The 15390-nt window shown below is 53.5% G+C and overlaps 1 protein-coding gene across 12 annotated transcripts in view; it reads right to left on the bottom strand.

Moving 5' to 3' along the window:
* PISD (phosphatidylserine decarboxylase) overlaps positions 1–15390 on the bottom strand; it is a 49087-nt gene that overhangs the window by 7156 nt on the left and 26541 nt on the right. For 2 of the 12 annotated variants that reach the window (XM_072599875.1, XM_072599874.1), the window contains exon 4: positions 928–1093. The exons of 3 other annotated variants lie outside the window; for them this stretch is intronic. In XM_072599875.1, the coding sequence (XP_072455976.1) occupies positions 928–1093 (166 nt within the window). Of the gene's footprint in view, positions 1–927; positions 1094–3764; positions 4193–8623; positions 8786–8806; positions 9002–9446; positions 11555–15390 lie in introns of those variants that run through there. 7 more of the 12 variants (XM_072599873.1, XM_072599872.1, XM_072599879.1 and 4 more) reach the window with 7 other exon arrangements.

The following is a 15390-nucleotide window of genomic DNA, read 5'->3' as shown; positions in this document are numbered from 1 at the left end:
CCAGAGGGCTCTGATGTCTGGGGGAAGCTGCAGGCTCTATGTGGCCTGGCATCCTGTCCCTCAGGGGTCCCACCAGCTGCTGGGGGTAGGGCAGGCCACAAAGGAAGGTGCCATGACCCATGGGGTCCAATCTTGGGGGAGTCAGGGTAGAAGTGGTTGGCAGAGAGAAGCCTGAGGAGTGAGTGCAACATTCAGTCCTCACCAAAACTTGTCATGGGGGACCTGGACATGGGCCAGTCTCAAGTCACCACAGTGAGACACCAAAGCTGATGACCTTGGCACCTGTGCCATGTAGGCAGCCCAGGCACAGAGAGGCCAGAGCCCCAGGAACCTTCTGTGAGTTGCTCTCCTCTTGGGCAGAAATGGGCAGTTCATGCAGGAAACTCCACTTCTCTGCTCCCCTGTAGGATCTGACTCTTAGGAAACGTGCAGAGATGGGGATGTAGGGAAGGCAGCTGGGTTCCCACAGACACTGCCTCACTACAAGGGGCTCAAGAGACCTTTCTCTGTGTGACCTTGGAGGAAGCCTCAAGATCCCTCTGGGACCAAGGAGTTGGAGCTTGATAAAGTTCTTTCTAGTGCCCTAATTTGTCCCAGTGAGGAAGGAGAGCCCTCAGGCCCCCCATGCTGCTGTTCTGGGCTGGGCCAGGCCCCCTGCCCATTTTCTTCACTTGTGTGGCCTGTGGCTCCTAGCACCAGAGGCCCAGCTAAGTGCTAGGGATGAGAGGTCGAAGACCCACATGCGCACACACACCCCTACTCAGTGTATTTCAAAGCTGCACGTTCCCTGAAGCAGACACATTCCTCTCTCTGTGTCTGTCTCTCTCTCCCCTGTCCCCTACCTTCACTCCCTGGAGCTTTCTGTCTTAGGCCTAAGTCCCCCAGCCGCGTGGCACCGCCTGCCCAGGGCCGCACACACCCACTTACCCTGCTCACGGGCCTCCATCCTACTCTGCTCAGAGGCTTAAGGGCACCGAAAGGCAGAAGGTAATAGAGGATTGTGAGAGGCCAGGAGCGGAGTTTCAGAGCAGGCCTAGACATGCAGCTGAGCTGGCCCAACCTTCGCCTCAGGGCCAGCTGGGGGAACTGCAACCTGTGGGATCACAGACACGATACAGATGAAGGCCTCCTGGGGTGCCAAGCCAGGGGATGACCCTGCCCCGGCTCTTGACTGTCATCTCCCTTAGGAGGGGCTGGTCAGCAGCCACCACCATCCTGAAGGCCCCAGGGATGGCCTGAACCAGCTCAGATCTGGGCAGAATCTGCTATGGCACCACCCAAGCGCATGAGATGGTGAGAGGAAGAGAGGGCGTCATTATTGTGGTCCGACCTGGGCAAGTCCTTCCTGCTTCATGGAGCCTTTGAAGAGGCAGGGAATAGTGCAGAGGAAGCTGCTGGCCACCCCGGCCCGCTTGCCTCCTCTTCTGTCCAGGATGAGTCCCACAGTCCCACTCACTCAGTCTGAAGCTACCCTGCCTCTTCAGGCTCCCTGTCCCAGGCACGGGCCCCTGTGCTGGTCCTCCAGCAAGGCCAGGCTAAGATGCTGCTTGAACCCAAGGTTGAGGACCAAGTGGCCTCCCGAAAACAGTAGAGCCATCCTCTGCACCATGCCCTACTGGGTGCTGTGGGCCCAGATGGGCCCTAAAGGATCCCTGAGGGCTAGGCATCCTAGATTCAAATCCTGCCTCAGCTGTGTGACCTCATCTGTAAAATGCGTGGAGTGACCTTGCTGATCTCCCAGGTCCCTCCCAGCTGTAGATGGAGGACCCCATGAGTCTACGGACTCTTACCAGAAGGGAGTCTGTTAACCAGCATTCCCTTCTAACTCAAACAATGATTACACAGACTTGACGTGCTGCCTCCTGTCTACTAGAGGGCTGGCTATTGGCCAATTCTTTCCTTTCCTCCCCTGTAGAATGAGGGGGCTTGGCTGAATGATGGTTCTGGGGACCTCTCCTGGTCCCTCCTGATTGGACCTGCAGCCTCAGGGATTCAAGAGGCAGAAGGATTTAGCTCTCTTTTGGAAAACACCTCCAAGCTCATTAACATCTAGCTAGTAAGGCCTGGGAGTTCTTTGCTCCATAAAAGTTCCTGCCAAAGGATGGCAGCACCCCCTTCCCTTCCTCACTTAATGGCAGGGTTAAGGTGCAGGCCCTGCTAGACTGGAGGTCTCCAGCAGCTCCTTCCCCCACCCTAGGAGCCTGGGATTCTCAGAGATGGGGAAGGGCTGCTTATAAGCTGCTCGAATCAGCACTTCAGCTACAATCCCAGGGGCTGAGCCCTAGGGATCAGATGGGCTCCCACCCTAGCTCCTCCAAGTTATGTACATGGCCCTGGTCAGCATCCCAAGCTGCATCTAAGGGGATGGAGAGGGCAGGCAGGGCAAGGCCTGGCCCAACAGAGGGATCTGGGAGTCACGTGGACAAGGAGAGAGGCAGCAGCAGTCCAGGGGAAAGAGGCCACCCATGGGACCTTAAGCCAGGCATCCCTTCCCCTCTCAGGGTGACTGCACTGGGTGGCTCTGGAGGCCCCTTCATTTCCAGAGCTATTATCTAGGACCTAGACAAGCTCTTTCCCTCTCTGGGCCTCAGTTTCCACATCTGCAAAGTGAGAAGGTTGGATGGAACCACAGATCACATCCTCTCCAAAGCAGAAACCACTTCAGTGGCCAGTCAGTTTATCCACGAGTGAACCAGAATCTGCCGGTCCAACCTCACAAGAGGGAGCAACCCCTGTCCCCCAGGACTCCCATTCCAATTCTAGACAATCCTGGGCAGTTTTCTCTGACATCTCAATCAATCTGGACAATTTCTTTTATCTCTTCCAGCTAAAGACATTCCCAGTGTTTTAAGCCCATTCTCTCCCAGCCCCTGCCACTCCATACCAGGGGCCTAGTTCTAGATTTCCTTCCCACCCCTCCCTGGGCAGGTTGTCCCACCAGCATGGTCACATCCCAAGTTAGGAGGCCGTTGCCTCTGTCCATTCAGGAATGAAGCCTGGCTACCTCTCCCCCTTACTGAGGAGTCGTGGGAGAGTCATCTTGTCTCTGGGCTCCTGAGGAAGTGAGCTGGAGGGGTGAAGGCTCACACTGCCATCTCCCTGGGCTTTTGTGCAGACAGGACTGTGTAAGCTTTCCAATGCCAGCCAGAACCACCCTGGCCTCAGAGGCAGTACCTCACTTTCCTCATCTGTCAGCTAAGAAGGACTGGACTCAATCTCAAAGGACACTCTTGGCGCTAGGATTTTAAGCGAATCCCACCATGCTTTTGCTTCCTCTGATGCAGCGGGGCTGCCAATTCAGTTACTTGAACGCCACCAGTAAGGAACAAGGCTTGGGCTGACTTAACAGTTGGCCAAGGGAAGGCTGCCCGTGCTGTGGAGGCTGAGCCAAGCAGCTCTTGGGCCGAACCGAAGGGGCTGGTGAGGAGCTCACATCCCACACTCCCTCCTCCCCTTTCACTGCAGAGGACAATGGACCAATCCCTGCAGAGCTGCAGCTTGGCAACCGCTCCAGATCCCCTCTCCCCAACACCTCCGCCCTCTGAGGAAGGGGCCACTAGACTCTTTCATTCCCGTTTCTTCGCTCCTTTCCCAGGACAGAAGGTTGGGAGGGGGGAAGGGCAAGGGTCCTTTTGCTGGTTCTGGACAAAGCCACCTCTGAAGGGGAGAAGTTGCTGCCCAAGGAGCTTTCCAGGGTTGCTCCTGCACCTTCCATCCTTGTCCCCCTTCCCTTTCTCTCCCCATGCAGAAACACTAGACGGTACCTGAACCGGGCTCTCCTACTGGCTGTGCCCCCGTCCGAGCCCAGCGGGCTGGGCCCCTCCAGCCGTGGGGGCTGCTGCTCCCCAGCCCAGCTGCTGTACTTTCCCGCGCGCGGCCTCCGGACATGAATCTGAACTTTGTGGAGGTTGTAGCAAGGGGGAGGAGGGTTACATAAAGCTTTAGAGTATCTCACCATTTCCCCTTGTGAAGGTCTGCTCCTTGCAAGGTGTTTGACTGACACATCATCAGGGTTGAGGGTTTAAGTCTCTCCCTCCTTGCCTTTGTTTTTTCTTCTCCCCTCCCCCAGCATGGGAGGGAGAACTTGCTGCCGGCACGGCTCCTAATGCCCCCGCTCCATTAGGCAGATCGCTCAGCTTTCCCCTCTCGTAACTCAGCTTCGAGGGTCCCAGCTATTGCAAACAAACAGGCACTGGGTGACACATGCACCCCTTGGTGAGTTGGGAGGCTGCCTGCCACACACTGGCCAGCCCCATGCCCCTCTGCCCTGGGTGACTGCAGCCACTCGGCTGCTGCCGTAGCTGAAACTGCAGCCAGCTGGCCGAGGCCAGCTCTCCCAGGAGCCAACCTGAGCGCAGGGCCAGCCGGGGAAGGGGAAGGGAAAGGGGGAGGGGGAGGGACACAGGAGGAGGAGAGGATGGTAATGCCATGCTTGGGTTCTGCACTGCAGCTAGTGCTGTTCTGGAAGGCTAAGCAGCAGGATGGAGGGGGTGCTCCTGCAGCCTGGCAGGGCGATAGGCCACCACCATCCAGGGCATGGCTCTAACTAAACCAACCAGATTTCTGAGGGCCTCACAATGTGCTCTTGCTAGGTCCCACAAATGCATCTGAGGATGTGGGTCTTGGAGAAGAAGCCTGGTGGGGGCGAGGGGGGCGGGGAGAATAAGGGGAAAGACCACAATCTTCCCAGACATTAGGGTTCTCAATTCTCCCTGACAGAACTCAACTCCTAACAACAGGAGCTGTCCAACCACGGAATGGCGCGAGCCTGTACTGCTGGTACAGGAGTTCAAATCCAGCCTCAGACCCTGCTTGCTGTGTGACCCTGGAGAAGTCACTTAACCTCTGCCTGCCTGCCTCACACTTTCCCCAATTGTAAAATGAGAACAATAACAGCTCCTCCCTCCCAGGATCGCTGTGAGAATCAAGTGAGATAATACGTGTACAGCGCTCAGCCTGGGCCTGGCACTTAACAAACCCAAGACTGCCCACAAAGGGTTGGGTGAAAAGCCTTATGGTAGATCACGAGGCCTTCTTAATGCCCTAAGAACTCGAAGCCTTTTCTTAATTTGATGGTGGATGCTTTGCTGAGTGACAAGGGCAAGGCCATGAGCCAGGGATGCCAAGGGCGGCTGACTCTGGCTGGAGGACCACACCAGCCGTGACCGAGGCGGGCCAGGCCCCAGGAGCTCAGTCTACTCAAACTTCCCCAGGCCTTAGCTCCAAGCCTAGGAGCTTATAGCTATAGCTTCCTCTCCTAAATCCTAGGCACTAGATCAGTAACTGCCTTGGCCTTCCTTTTCTAGGGCTCCACTTCCCTTCAGAGATGAGAGTGGGGGAGGTGATAGACACCTGGAACCCCCTCATCTCAGCCACTGTAAACAGCTAAGACTATCTTTGCTTGGAAAATGGCTTCTCTGGCCAATGGTTCCAGGTTGGAGTGCAGGAGCAGTGTGCTGATGCCCAGTCCTCCTCTCCCTTTCACTGGCACCTTGACTTCCATCTTCCTGAGCCTCTGCAATGGGGAGCCACTCCTCTATGTCCTAAAGACTTTAGTCATTGTTCCCCAGGAATCCCTTTGTGAGTATGTGTAAGACCATTCAAGAAGGTACAAACTGGCTATGAGGGAGGTTCTTGGGTTAAGAATTCCCAGGCTTGATCATAGACATGATAAAGGATTTCTGAGATGCTCTGAAAAGTGCTCGCTTTCCTGGGTGAATGAAGTGAGGCTTGTGGGGTGAGGGCGATGCAGGTGAGCCTGGAGCTGGAAGAAATGCCCCAGAGGGGCGGCTGGCAGGGGCAGCCCAGAGAGCTGTGCCCTCCCTCTGCCTCCTCACATTCCAACAGGAATAGCTGCCACCCCCAGCTCTACCAAGAAGAGCCGAGTCTGCCATCAGAGTCAAACAGAGGCCCCTAAGCAAACTCATGTCCCTAAACCTCCATGGGGAAGCTGTGGCAGAGCCAGTCCTTTTTTCAAATGCTGACCAAGGATCTGGGGTATCATGCCCAGAGACCGCAGAGGGAGGTGACTACTCGGCATGAGTAGAAGAGGCTGGGGCTTTCCCTGCAACATCAGCTGTCCTTCCCAGGGCCTGGGTTCCTCTTTGGAGTATCACGTAACATATGCTACATTGGGACCATCCTACTGACCTCATTCTACACTCACTGAGCCATCCCACCACCACCTGCTTGCACCCACATGGTACACCATCAGACCCAACACAGACTGACTGTTGAACCCTGAACCCCCTCCCTGGGAGTTGGGGTTAGAAGGGAAGCCAGGGCATGGAGCCAGGGAAAGGGGTGGCCTCCATCGCACTGCCAATCTTCTAGGTTTTCAGGAGGCTCAGAAAGCCAAAGAAAGAGTGTCAGCCATGATCTGTCTGGATTCTCACAACCCAGAGGAAGCATGATATTCATGAGCTCCTTTAGGCAGATGAGGAACTGAGGCCCCCAGGTGTGAAGTGCCCAGCTGGGGCCCCTGGGGCTGTGGGGAAGGCACCATCTCCCTTTCACTAGACTAAGCCTGAGGACTCCCACCTACAGAGCTTCATGCACAGGCTGCATCCTGTACTCCCAGATAAATTCATTGGTTGTCTCTCTCTAGAGAGGGCCAAGGCAGAAAAGGGATGAAATCGGATCGGGGGTGGGAATAATTGCTTTGTCTTGGCCCCTCCATTTTAAAGGTGAGGAAACAGACTCAGAGAGATAAAGCTCCTGGCTCCTGGGCTCAGAGCCAGGCCATTCACCGGGACCCCAGCATCTTTGTCCACAGACATAGCCCCTAGGGCCCTGTGGCTGGATGACTTCTCCTTGTTTCTAAACAGCCTGGGACAGTCAGGTTGGACAATGCAGGAGGCTGTGAAATTCCCTCTTACCCCTGACTCGGGGAAATCTCTGGAAGAATTCTCTAATAGCCAACAGCTGACCTTCCAATGATCCAGCTCTGCTCCACAGGTCAGCCACCCAGTAACCCCACTTAATCACCCTTCTCCTCACTCTATCCAAAGGTCTTCCCTAGTGGGCTCAGGGGACACTAAGCCTGAGGATTTACAAGGCAGGATTAAACCTTCAGAGAGGCTTTAAACCAGGACAAGAGGCTGGACATTTTCAAAGAGCTTCACTTCCAGCCCAAGGACAACCCAGAAAGTTGGAGGCCTTGGTGGGCACCCCCGCGTGGCAGCACTAACAGAATGGACCCTTCTTCTCCTGGACCACTGAAGTACCAGGACAGGCCCATCCAAAGGAAAGGACACTCTCTTTCTGCTACTGAACAAGCAGTTTATGTGTGTTGCCTTCCCAGCAGGCACCTGGGGTGCTCAGAGGCAGGAAGGCCTGTCAGTCTCATTACCACACACAAGGCTTTTCTCCATGGCAGGGGCCCTGGAGCCCTCCTCAGAACATCTTTTAAATGCACAAAATAAAAGGGGGAGGATTTGCAAGGGAAAATAAAGGCTAGTGAGAGCAAAATTAACTTTCCCCCTAAATTCAGAGAGCCCTTGGAGGGGAGGGCAGGGGAGAGGGGGAATCCAGGGATGCCAAGGTGAGCTTCTATCCAGAGACTCACTCTCATTACAAAAGCACCATGTCTCTGCTGGGGGAAGGACCTCAGGAGCCACCAAGCCCCAGCCTGGGCCTGAGCCAGAATCCTCTCTCCAAGTACCCAAGGAAGGATCAGCGAGCCTCCCCTCACCCTTTGCTGCCCATGTATACTTCTGACCTTAAGCCTCAATCTGCCCAGAATCACAGAAGCAGTGAGCAGGGGCCTCCCAGGGCGAAAGAATTCCACCAGAACATAACCAACAAGTCCTGCCCTGGGGGGTCAAGGAAAACCTTCCCAGATGCCTAAGGACAGCAGCCAGTCCTCTCCCTTCAGTCACTTCCCACAGCTATTCACAGCCCTGGTTACCTTCCTCTGAGGCAGGGCCTACAGAAAAAAGGAAGCCGATCCTGGCCTGCATCCCTTCACTGAGCACAGGACAGGTATTCATTCTGTCCACCTCCAGCCCCTTGCTTATTGTCCTCATCCATCTGCCAGCCTTGGCTGCTCCCACAAACCAAAACCACCCTGCCTGGAGGGAGACAGTGCCACCAGGAGGGGTCCCAACATCCCCAATCAGAGCAGCTCCTGGGGAAGAAGTGGACTGCTCTTGTGGAGACATGCTCTGGAGGGGGGTCTGCCTCGCAGAGGGCTGGAGAAGTCACCAAACCCACCCCCTGCCTGTGCAGAGTGGCCTGACCCCTGAGGCAGTAGTGGAACATTCCAACTGATGACTGGTGGTGAGGGAAAAGCAGGCTTGGCTGAAGGGGGGAGGGGCTGAGGCCCCAAAGGCCAGGTTCCTGAGGACAGAGGGGAAGGGAGAATAGGGAGGATGTGTGGCTGTCCCTGCCCTTTGGGTGAGCCGAGTCACTAAGGAGCCCCTGCGCGCACCCCCACGTCCACCCCCAAGATGTCCAGCTGAAGGCCCCTTCCCCCGAGTGAAATCAGCACAAAGCTCAGGGGATGGCAGTCTCCACCAAGCAAGAAGTGAAGTAAGTGGTTAAGACGGGAAGGAGTCTGATGCCCTGATGCCAATGGGCTCAGCTGCGTGGAGGCAGCTGCTGGCAGGCATGCAGTACTTACGGCACTTGGGGAACTACCAGGCTCCGGGCGAGGACAGGAAATGTAGCTGAGGGCTGGGGAAAGGGAAGGGGAAAGAGCCAACAAACTTCCCTTTCCCCCTCCCTGGCCACAAAGAGAAGGAAGATGGAAGGCACTGGTGAGTGCTTGCCTTGGGAACCACCTGATTACTGCCTAGCTACTAACCACGGAAAGGGGAGGCGGGTTTCTGGGATCCGGGTGCACAGAGGAAATGATCCTGAAGAAATGAGAACGGCTTGCTGCTGTCTGCATGATCAAGCAGCCCAGGGGCAGGGGAGGCCAGGGGAGGCAGGGGGAGACCAGGGTCCTCCCCTCTGCTGCCTACTCTGCCTGGCCCCTCCTCCCACATCCCTGAACGGGCTCAGGCCCTCACTGCTCACCACAACTCCTTCATGGGAGAGGTCAGGCCCTCCTCCCCACAGTCCAGGCTGCTCTGGTCCAGAAGCAGCCTGCCCAGGGGCAGTATCTACGGAGCTTCCGGGGGGTCAGGGGAGGAAGGGAAGTGAACAAGGGGAGGAGGGGAAAGCAGGGGAAGGGAGGGGAAGGCAGTCAGGGCCCGCCAGGGCAACTCTCAGGAAATGGACTGGTGTCATTTCAGCCAGAGAGAGGGTGGGGGAAATCCCAGGCAACGTGGTCGCAGAGTGGCTGGGCTGGCCAAAAAGAAGACCCCTGCCCCCGCCTCCCCACCCCTGCCTGTGGCCCAATTCCAGGCATCAGTCCCCATAGGCGCTGGGGCCTCCCTGCTTCCCCCAACCTAAAGTGGCTAAGGCGGTACCCCCCACCCCTCCAGGAGGTGGCTCCTCACTCTCAAAGGCCGGCAGGGCTTCTGGGCTGGTCCCTCTCCCAGTTCTGTTCAGGAGCAGCTGGGCTGGCTCGGGGCTTTGTGGGAGGGAGTCCTCCCCCAGGTCCAGAGTCCCGGTGGGTGATGGAGCTCAGGTTTCAGCCATTCAGGGGGTGGCTGGGGAGGGTGGGGGCCATTAGAGCCGCCCCACCAAAGAGCTGCCGGCTCTCCCCCACACCCAGTGGCTCCTCTTTCCTCTTTAAGGGGAGGAGCCAAGGCCCAGGAAAACTGAAAGAAAGTGAGGAGGGGACAAGTCTCATGATGTCATCTGCCTTCCCCAGCCTCCTGCCTCCAGGGCACATCCCAGGGTTGCAAACCAGCAGAGGCAGCCAGGAATTCTGAGGGATGAGGAAGGGAAGAAGGGAGGGAGCTGGGCCCTGGCGGAGGCCACCAATGAGAAGAGAGCCGGCTCCAGAGCCCAGATCGGAGGCCCCCATGAGGAATGAGCAGGCCATGCTGGCACTGCCCCTCAGTGCAATCAATCCGCACGCATGGCGTTCCTGAGAGACACTCTCCTCACAACACCCCATTTTACAGAAAGGAAACTGAGGATTTCACCCAGCTAGTAGAGGCCCAAGTTAAAGACAAAGGAACCCCAGAGCTTCCCTACTCCAAAGACATCACAAGGGACATGGGCCCTGTAGTCAGGCCTTTGCTCTGCACAGCAGTCAATTGAGAGACTGGGCCCTCCCAGAAGGACACAGCTTCTTGGCCCTCCCTGGAGCTGTAGGAGGGAGGCTTCATGAAGGAGGCCAAAATTCAGGGGCAGAGAAGCCAGGAGAATGGGGGGAGGGAGGCAGCAGGATCAGGGGTCATAGGGGCTGAGGCCCAGAGGCACTTGTCCAAGGTCACACAGCAAGTGGGCGTCTTTATGTTTCCTGTGGTGCCTCTAGCAGTTGCTAAATGGTCCACGTTCCCAGTGCAGAAATTCTCCACATTGTTGCCCAGGTGGCTCAAGGGCTCCCACCTTACAACCCCTCCCCCAAAATGGCACAGAATGGAAAAATCTCCAATAGCTTCTTTCTTATAGATGAGCAAACTGAGGCCCAGAGGAGGGAAGGGACTCATCCAAACCACAACAGCTGCTGTTGGTGGTGGCCTTTCAGGCTGCAGTGGCACAGCTGGGGGAGCCAGGACGGGGGAACACACTGTCATTGTTCCCATTCTACAAACAAGGAAGGCAGCTCCCACAACTCCCGCAATTTGTCCACACTGCAAAATCCCCATGGTCGGACCTGCTGAGTTCAAATCTCACCTGGCACACTAGCAGAATGATCCTGCACCTCAGTTTCCTCATCTGTAAAATGGGGGGGTGGGCGAGACACCATCCCCACTAAGGTCTCGTCAAGCTCTAAATCCAGGATCCTAGGGGACAGTGTCAGGGCTGGGAGGGTCTCAGCATTTCAAGCCCTGATGTTTTGCATGGTCTGGTTAAAGGGCCTGCCCCCTGCAACACTCTCCCCACCCCTCTTCTATCTTTGCTTATAAAATGTCATCCTTCTCTTGGTGGAGCTGTGAACTAGCCCAGTCACTCTGGAAAACAGCTCAGAACTATGTTCAAACTGCACATAGTCTTTCTTTCTACTAAGCCTGTACCACCAGAAGGTGTATAGATGTACATCAGTACTGATAGCAGCTCTTTTCATGGTTGCAAAGTACTGGGAACTGTGGAGATGCTCATCAATTGAGGAATGGCCTAGGAATGTAACAGAATCATTCCTATTGTGATGTGAGAAACTCGGAAATACCCATGTGAACTGATGCCCAGTGAAGTGAGCAGGCCCCTGAGGGGAGCCAGGGCTACACAGGGAACCCATGGCGGCAGGCATCTGTTTGGCTTCATTATACACATAGGAGACAAGGATTTGGTTTTTTGTCTTTTTTCATGTGGGGAAAAAGGGAGAGGGAACAGATGTGTGTTAACTGGAAATAAAGCAAACCAAAAATGAAGTCCCACTTAACATTAAACAGAATAAAGTGAATGCTGGGCTCCAAACACTCCCTCTTCCTCCAGGAGTCTTCCTAGACCACACTGCCTTCTTTTTTTTTTATTCAATTTTATTTTCAGCTCTGAATTCTCTCCTTCCCTCACACTAAGAAAGCAAGAAGAACAGAAGTCATTACCGAGACGTCGAGTCAAGCGTTAGCCGGCCTCGATGTGCCTCTGAGTCCCTCAGCTCCCGTGTGGAGGCAGGCCCTCTGGAACCAGAGCCGGTCACGTGTTCATCAGAGCTGGCTGTCTTTGCAGAATTGTTACTATATAAATCATTCCCCTGTTTCCGCTCACTTCCATTTGCATCAGTTCATACAAGTCTTTCTAGGTTATTCTGAAACCATTCTGCCTGCCATTTCTTCAAGCCACTCCCCAGCTCATGGCTGTCAATGTCCAGTTCTTGCTACTTGTGTGCGTGTGGGTCTTTTCCCTCTTTCTCTGATCTCTTTGGGACACAGACCAGGTGGTAGTACAGCTGGATTAAAGGGGATGAAGAGCCTAACAGCTTTTGGGGCACATTTAGAGTTATGTGCTGCTTTTCAGCCATTTTTCAGGTGACCCCATTTGGGGTTTTTTTGGCCAAGACACTGAAGTATTCACCATTCCCTTCTCCAGCTCATCTGACAGATGAGGAACTGAGGCCAACAGGGTCACCCAGCTGCTAAGGGTTTGGGGCTGGATCTGAACTCAGAAAGTTGAGTCTTCTTGACTCCAGGCCTAAAGTTCTATGCATTGTGCCACTTAGTTGTCATGTATTTTTACATATGTATGTATGTGTGTGTGTGGATATGTGTATGTGTGTGCATGTGCGCACGCATATAGTTCCAAATCACTTTTCAGAATACCCACTGCACTCCTAAAGGACTCATTTCCATTATGCTCACTTGGTACTCTGAGGAGGTACCACAGATTTCCTCTCTATGACTTGGGTCTTAGTGTCTAACACTTTAATTTGACAGAAGAAGGAACAGACGCATGGAAACGCATGCTAAACTGAACTCTAGGTTAAAAGAAAACCTCTACTACACTAAACACCATTTCAAAGAAGAATTGTGTATAGCAAAAATCTTCCCAAGATTTAGCAGATGGTTTGGAATATGCCTCCTGAGTGACTACGCAAAGTTCCATCCTATAGCAAAGTGGCTCCTCACATGTGCTCTTTGTACAGACCAGAGAGGGCTGGAGGCTGGAGGTTAAATGTTTTACACAGATGCCATGAGGATCTTATTTTGTCCCTTTGATGAGCTTGAAGCCAAAGAAGGGAACTCACTGGATTCCAGGATTTAAAACCAGAAGGAAATCAGAAATTAAGTCCAGCAGCTCCAAGAAGAAACTGAGAGCCAGTCAGGAAGGGGACCTGATACGCAGAGCCCTGAATGCCACCCCATGGTTCCTTCCCCGCCACTGGGACACCTGATTATGAAAAAAAAAACTCTTTGCCAAGACCCCAAACCATTCACTCAACCAAGGTTTCACAGATTCCCAGAACGTTCAGGCTCCAAGGACTCAAAGAATCATCCAGTTCACTCCCTGCCTCCTTCTATAGGGACTTCCTCAGTCACACAGCACATGAATAGCTTATTTCTAACCAGAAGATGATGTCCAGACTATAAAGACTATCCAGTTACTGGATACTATACTGGCCATTTCTTGGAAGTCAGTGACGTGAAATGTCCCAAGGGATGACATTTGGGGATGAGGGTGGTCACCCTGGTCTGGTTTGCAGCCCCATGGAGGATGGCCTGCTAAGATTATGGTCCACACAGGACTTCAGCTAAGAGCAGGAAGTATGAGGATGCTTTGGATGAGGACAGCTCAAAGAGAACCTCTAAGTCATCCTCTAGACCATGGGACACAAGTTATCCCTAGGCTCCTCAACTATCTCTCAGTCAGCCCAAAAGTGAAAAGGGTAGGTGGGGTGGATAATATTTACAGGATCAACGAAAGTCAGAGGTGAAAGGGACCAGAAAGATCATGTACAGAAGAAACTGGCCAAGTTCACTAAACGGATTGTCTATAATTTCAAAGGGGTCCCAACGAAATGTGACCAGTAAAAATCAGTTGTTTAATAGGCAGAAAGCAAAAAGCAGATTAGACACTGGTCTTTTGGAAAAGTGGCCAAGATAGGGAGCTGCCATCCCTCACAGGCTCCCCCTGGGCCAGACCACATCATGATGCTCTGTCCAGTTCTGAGAATCACATTGATGAGCCGAAGACCATCCAGGAAGGGGGATGAAGTGGCCCCTCTCCACCTGCTCAAGCAGCTCCTCTAGAAGACTGCCCCCTGGCATCCCTGTCTGCTTACCTTCCATCTCTCTCACTCCTCCTTTGACTCAGTTAGTGGCTTTCTCCTCCCTGATCCTCTTCTCTCCAGGCCTTCAGGACACCCTTCCCTCTCTCCTCCTTCCCGGTCTGCTCCTTCTCAGTCGCCTTGCTAGATCTTCATGCAGGCTATATCTGCTAAACGGGGGTGTGGCACACCGCCTCCCCTATTTAGATGTGAGCTGCCTGAGGGCAGGGAATGCCTTTCTTTGCATTCTTAGAACTCAGTACAGTGCCTGGTACTTAGCAGGCATGTTTAGCAAAAAGAAAAGCAAAAGAAATGGAAGGAATTAGATAGGCAAAGAAAAAACTAGGTTATCACTCTTTGCAGATGATATGATGATATACTGGGAGAATCAAGTAAAAAACTACTTGAAATAATAGGCAACTTTGGCAAAGCTGCAGGTTATAAAATCACCAGTCAAACTACTAGAAAATTATTTCACAGAGCTAGGAAAAATAAGAAAATTCAACAAAAGGTCCAGAATACCAAGGGAATGAATAAGAAGGAGTGAAGTGAAAAAGAAGGGAAGGTGGCCTAGCCCTAACTGATCTTAAACTGTACTTCAATTGTACTAATTGTATGGCAAAACCACTTGGTACTAACTAGTACCAAGGGAGTAGAGAGGTGGATCAGGGATAGACTGGGCACGCGACAGGGCAATCAATGAACGCCTACATCAAGCGACTCCAGTTTCTGGGATAAGAACTTGCTATTTGACAAAAACTGCTGGGAAAACTGGGAAATCATCTGGCAGGATATGAGTTTTCAGATGAAGAAAATAAAGCTTTCTCTCCCAGTCTTAGATCTAGGCCACGAGTGGGGAACCTGCAGCCTCCAGGCCACCTGGTGTGACCCTCTAGGTCCTCAAGGGTGGCCCTTTGACTGAACCGAAACTTCACAGAACAAACCCCCTTCATAGAATGATTTGTTCTGTAAAACCTGGACTTAGTCAAAAGGCTGCACCCCAGGACCTAGAAGGCCACAGGTTCCCCAGGCCTGGACCAGCTAGTCCCCAGGTGGCACTGCTTTGACTGCTTCTAAGGCAGTTTGTCCCCCACACCTAGAATGCTCTCCCTCTTCTGCTCTGACTGTGACCTCCCTGGCTTCCTTGTTCAGTCCTGTCCAATCTCCATGACCCCACCTCGGGTTTTCTTTGCAGATACTGAAGTGTTTGCTATTTCCTTCTCCAGCTCATTTTACAGATGAGGAAACTGAGGCAGACAGGGTGAAGAGGTCACACAGGGTCATGGTCAGATAGCTAGGAAGTGTCTGAGGCTACATTTGAACTCAAGTCTTCCTGACTCCAGTACCAGCGTTCTGGGCACCATGGTGCCATCTGGCTGCCTTTATGCCCCAACTGAAATCCCCTCTCCTACAGGAAGCTTTCCAGGACCATCCTCCATTAATATTCCCTATTTCTTCTTCTAAATTTTTGTCTGTTGCTGCCCTCATCAGACTAAGCTCCCTGAGGCAGAGGCTGCCTTTTGGCTCTTCTGAGGTATCCCCAGTGCTCAGCACACACTAAATGAATGTTTGATGACTAACAGTGGTCACCATTACTAGAATCATCTGGGAGCAAGGACAGAGGC

This window comes from Notamacropus eugenii, chromosome 4 (genome assembly GCF_028372415.1).
Source record: "Notamacropus eugenii isolate mMacEug1 chromosome 4, mMacEug1.pri_v2, whole genome shotgun sequence".
Lineage (NCBI taxonomy): Eukaryota > Metazoa > Chordata > Mammalia > Diprotodontia > Macropodidae > Notamacropus > Notamacropus eugenii.
The sequence above is the reverse complement of the archived record's forward strand: the minus strand, read 5'-3'. Positions and strand labels throughout refer to the sequence as shown.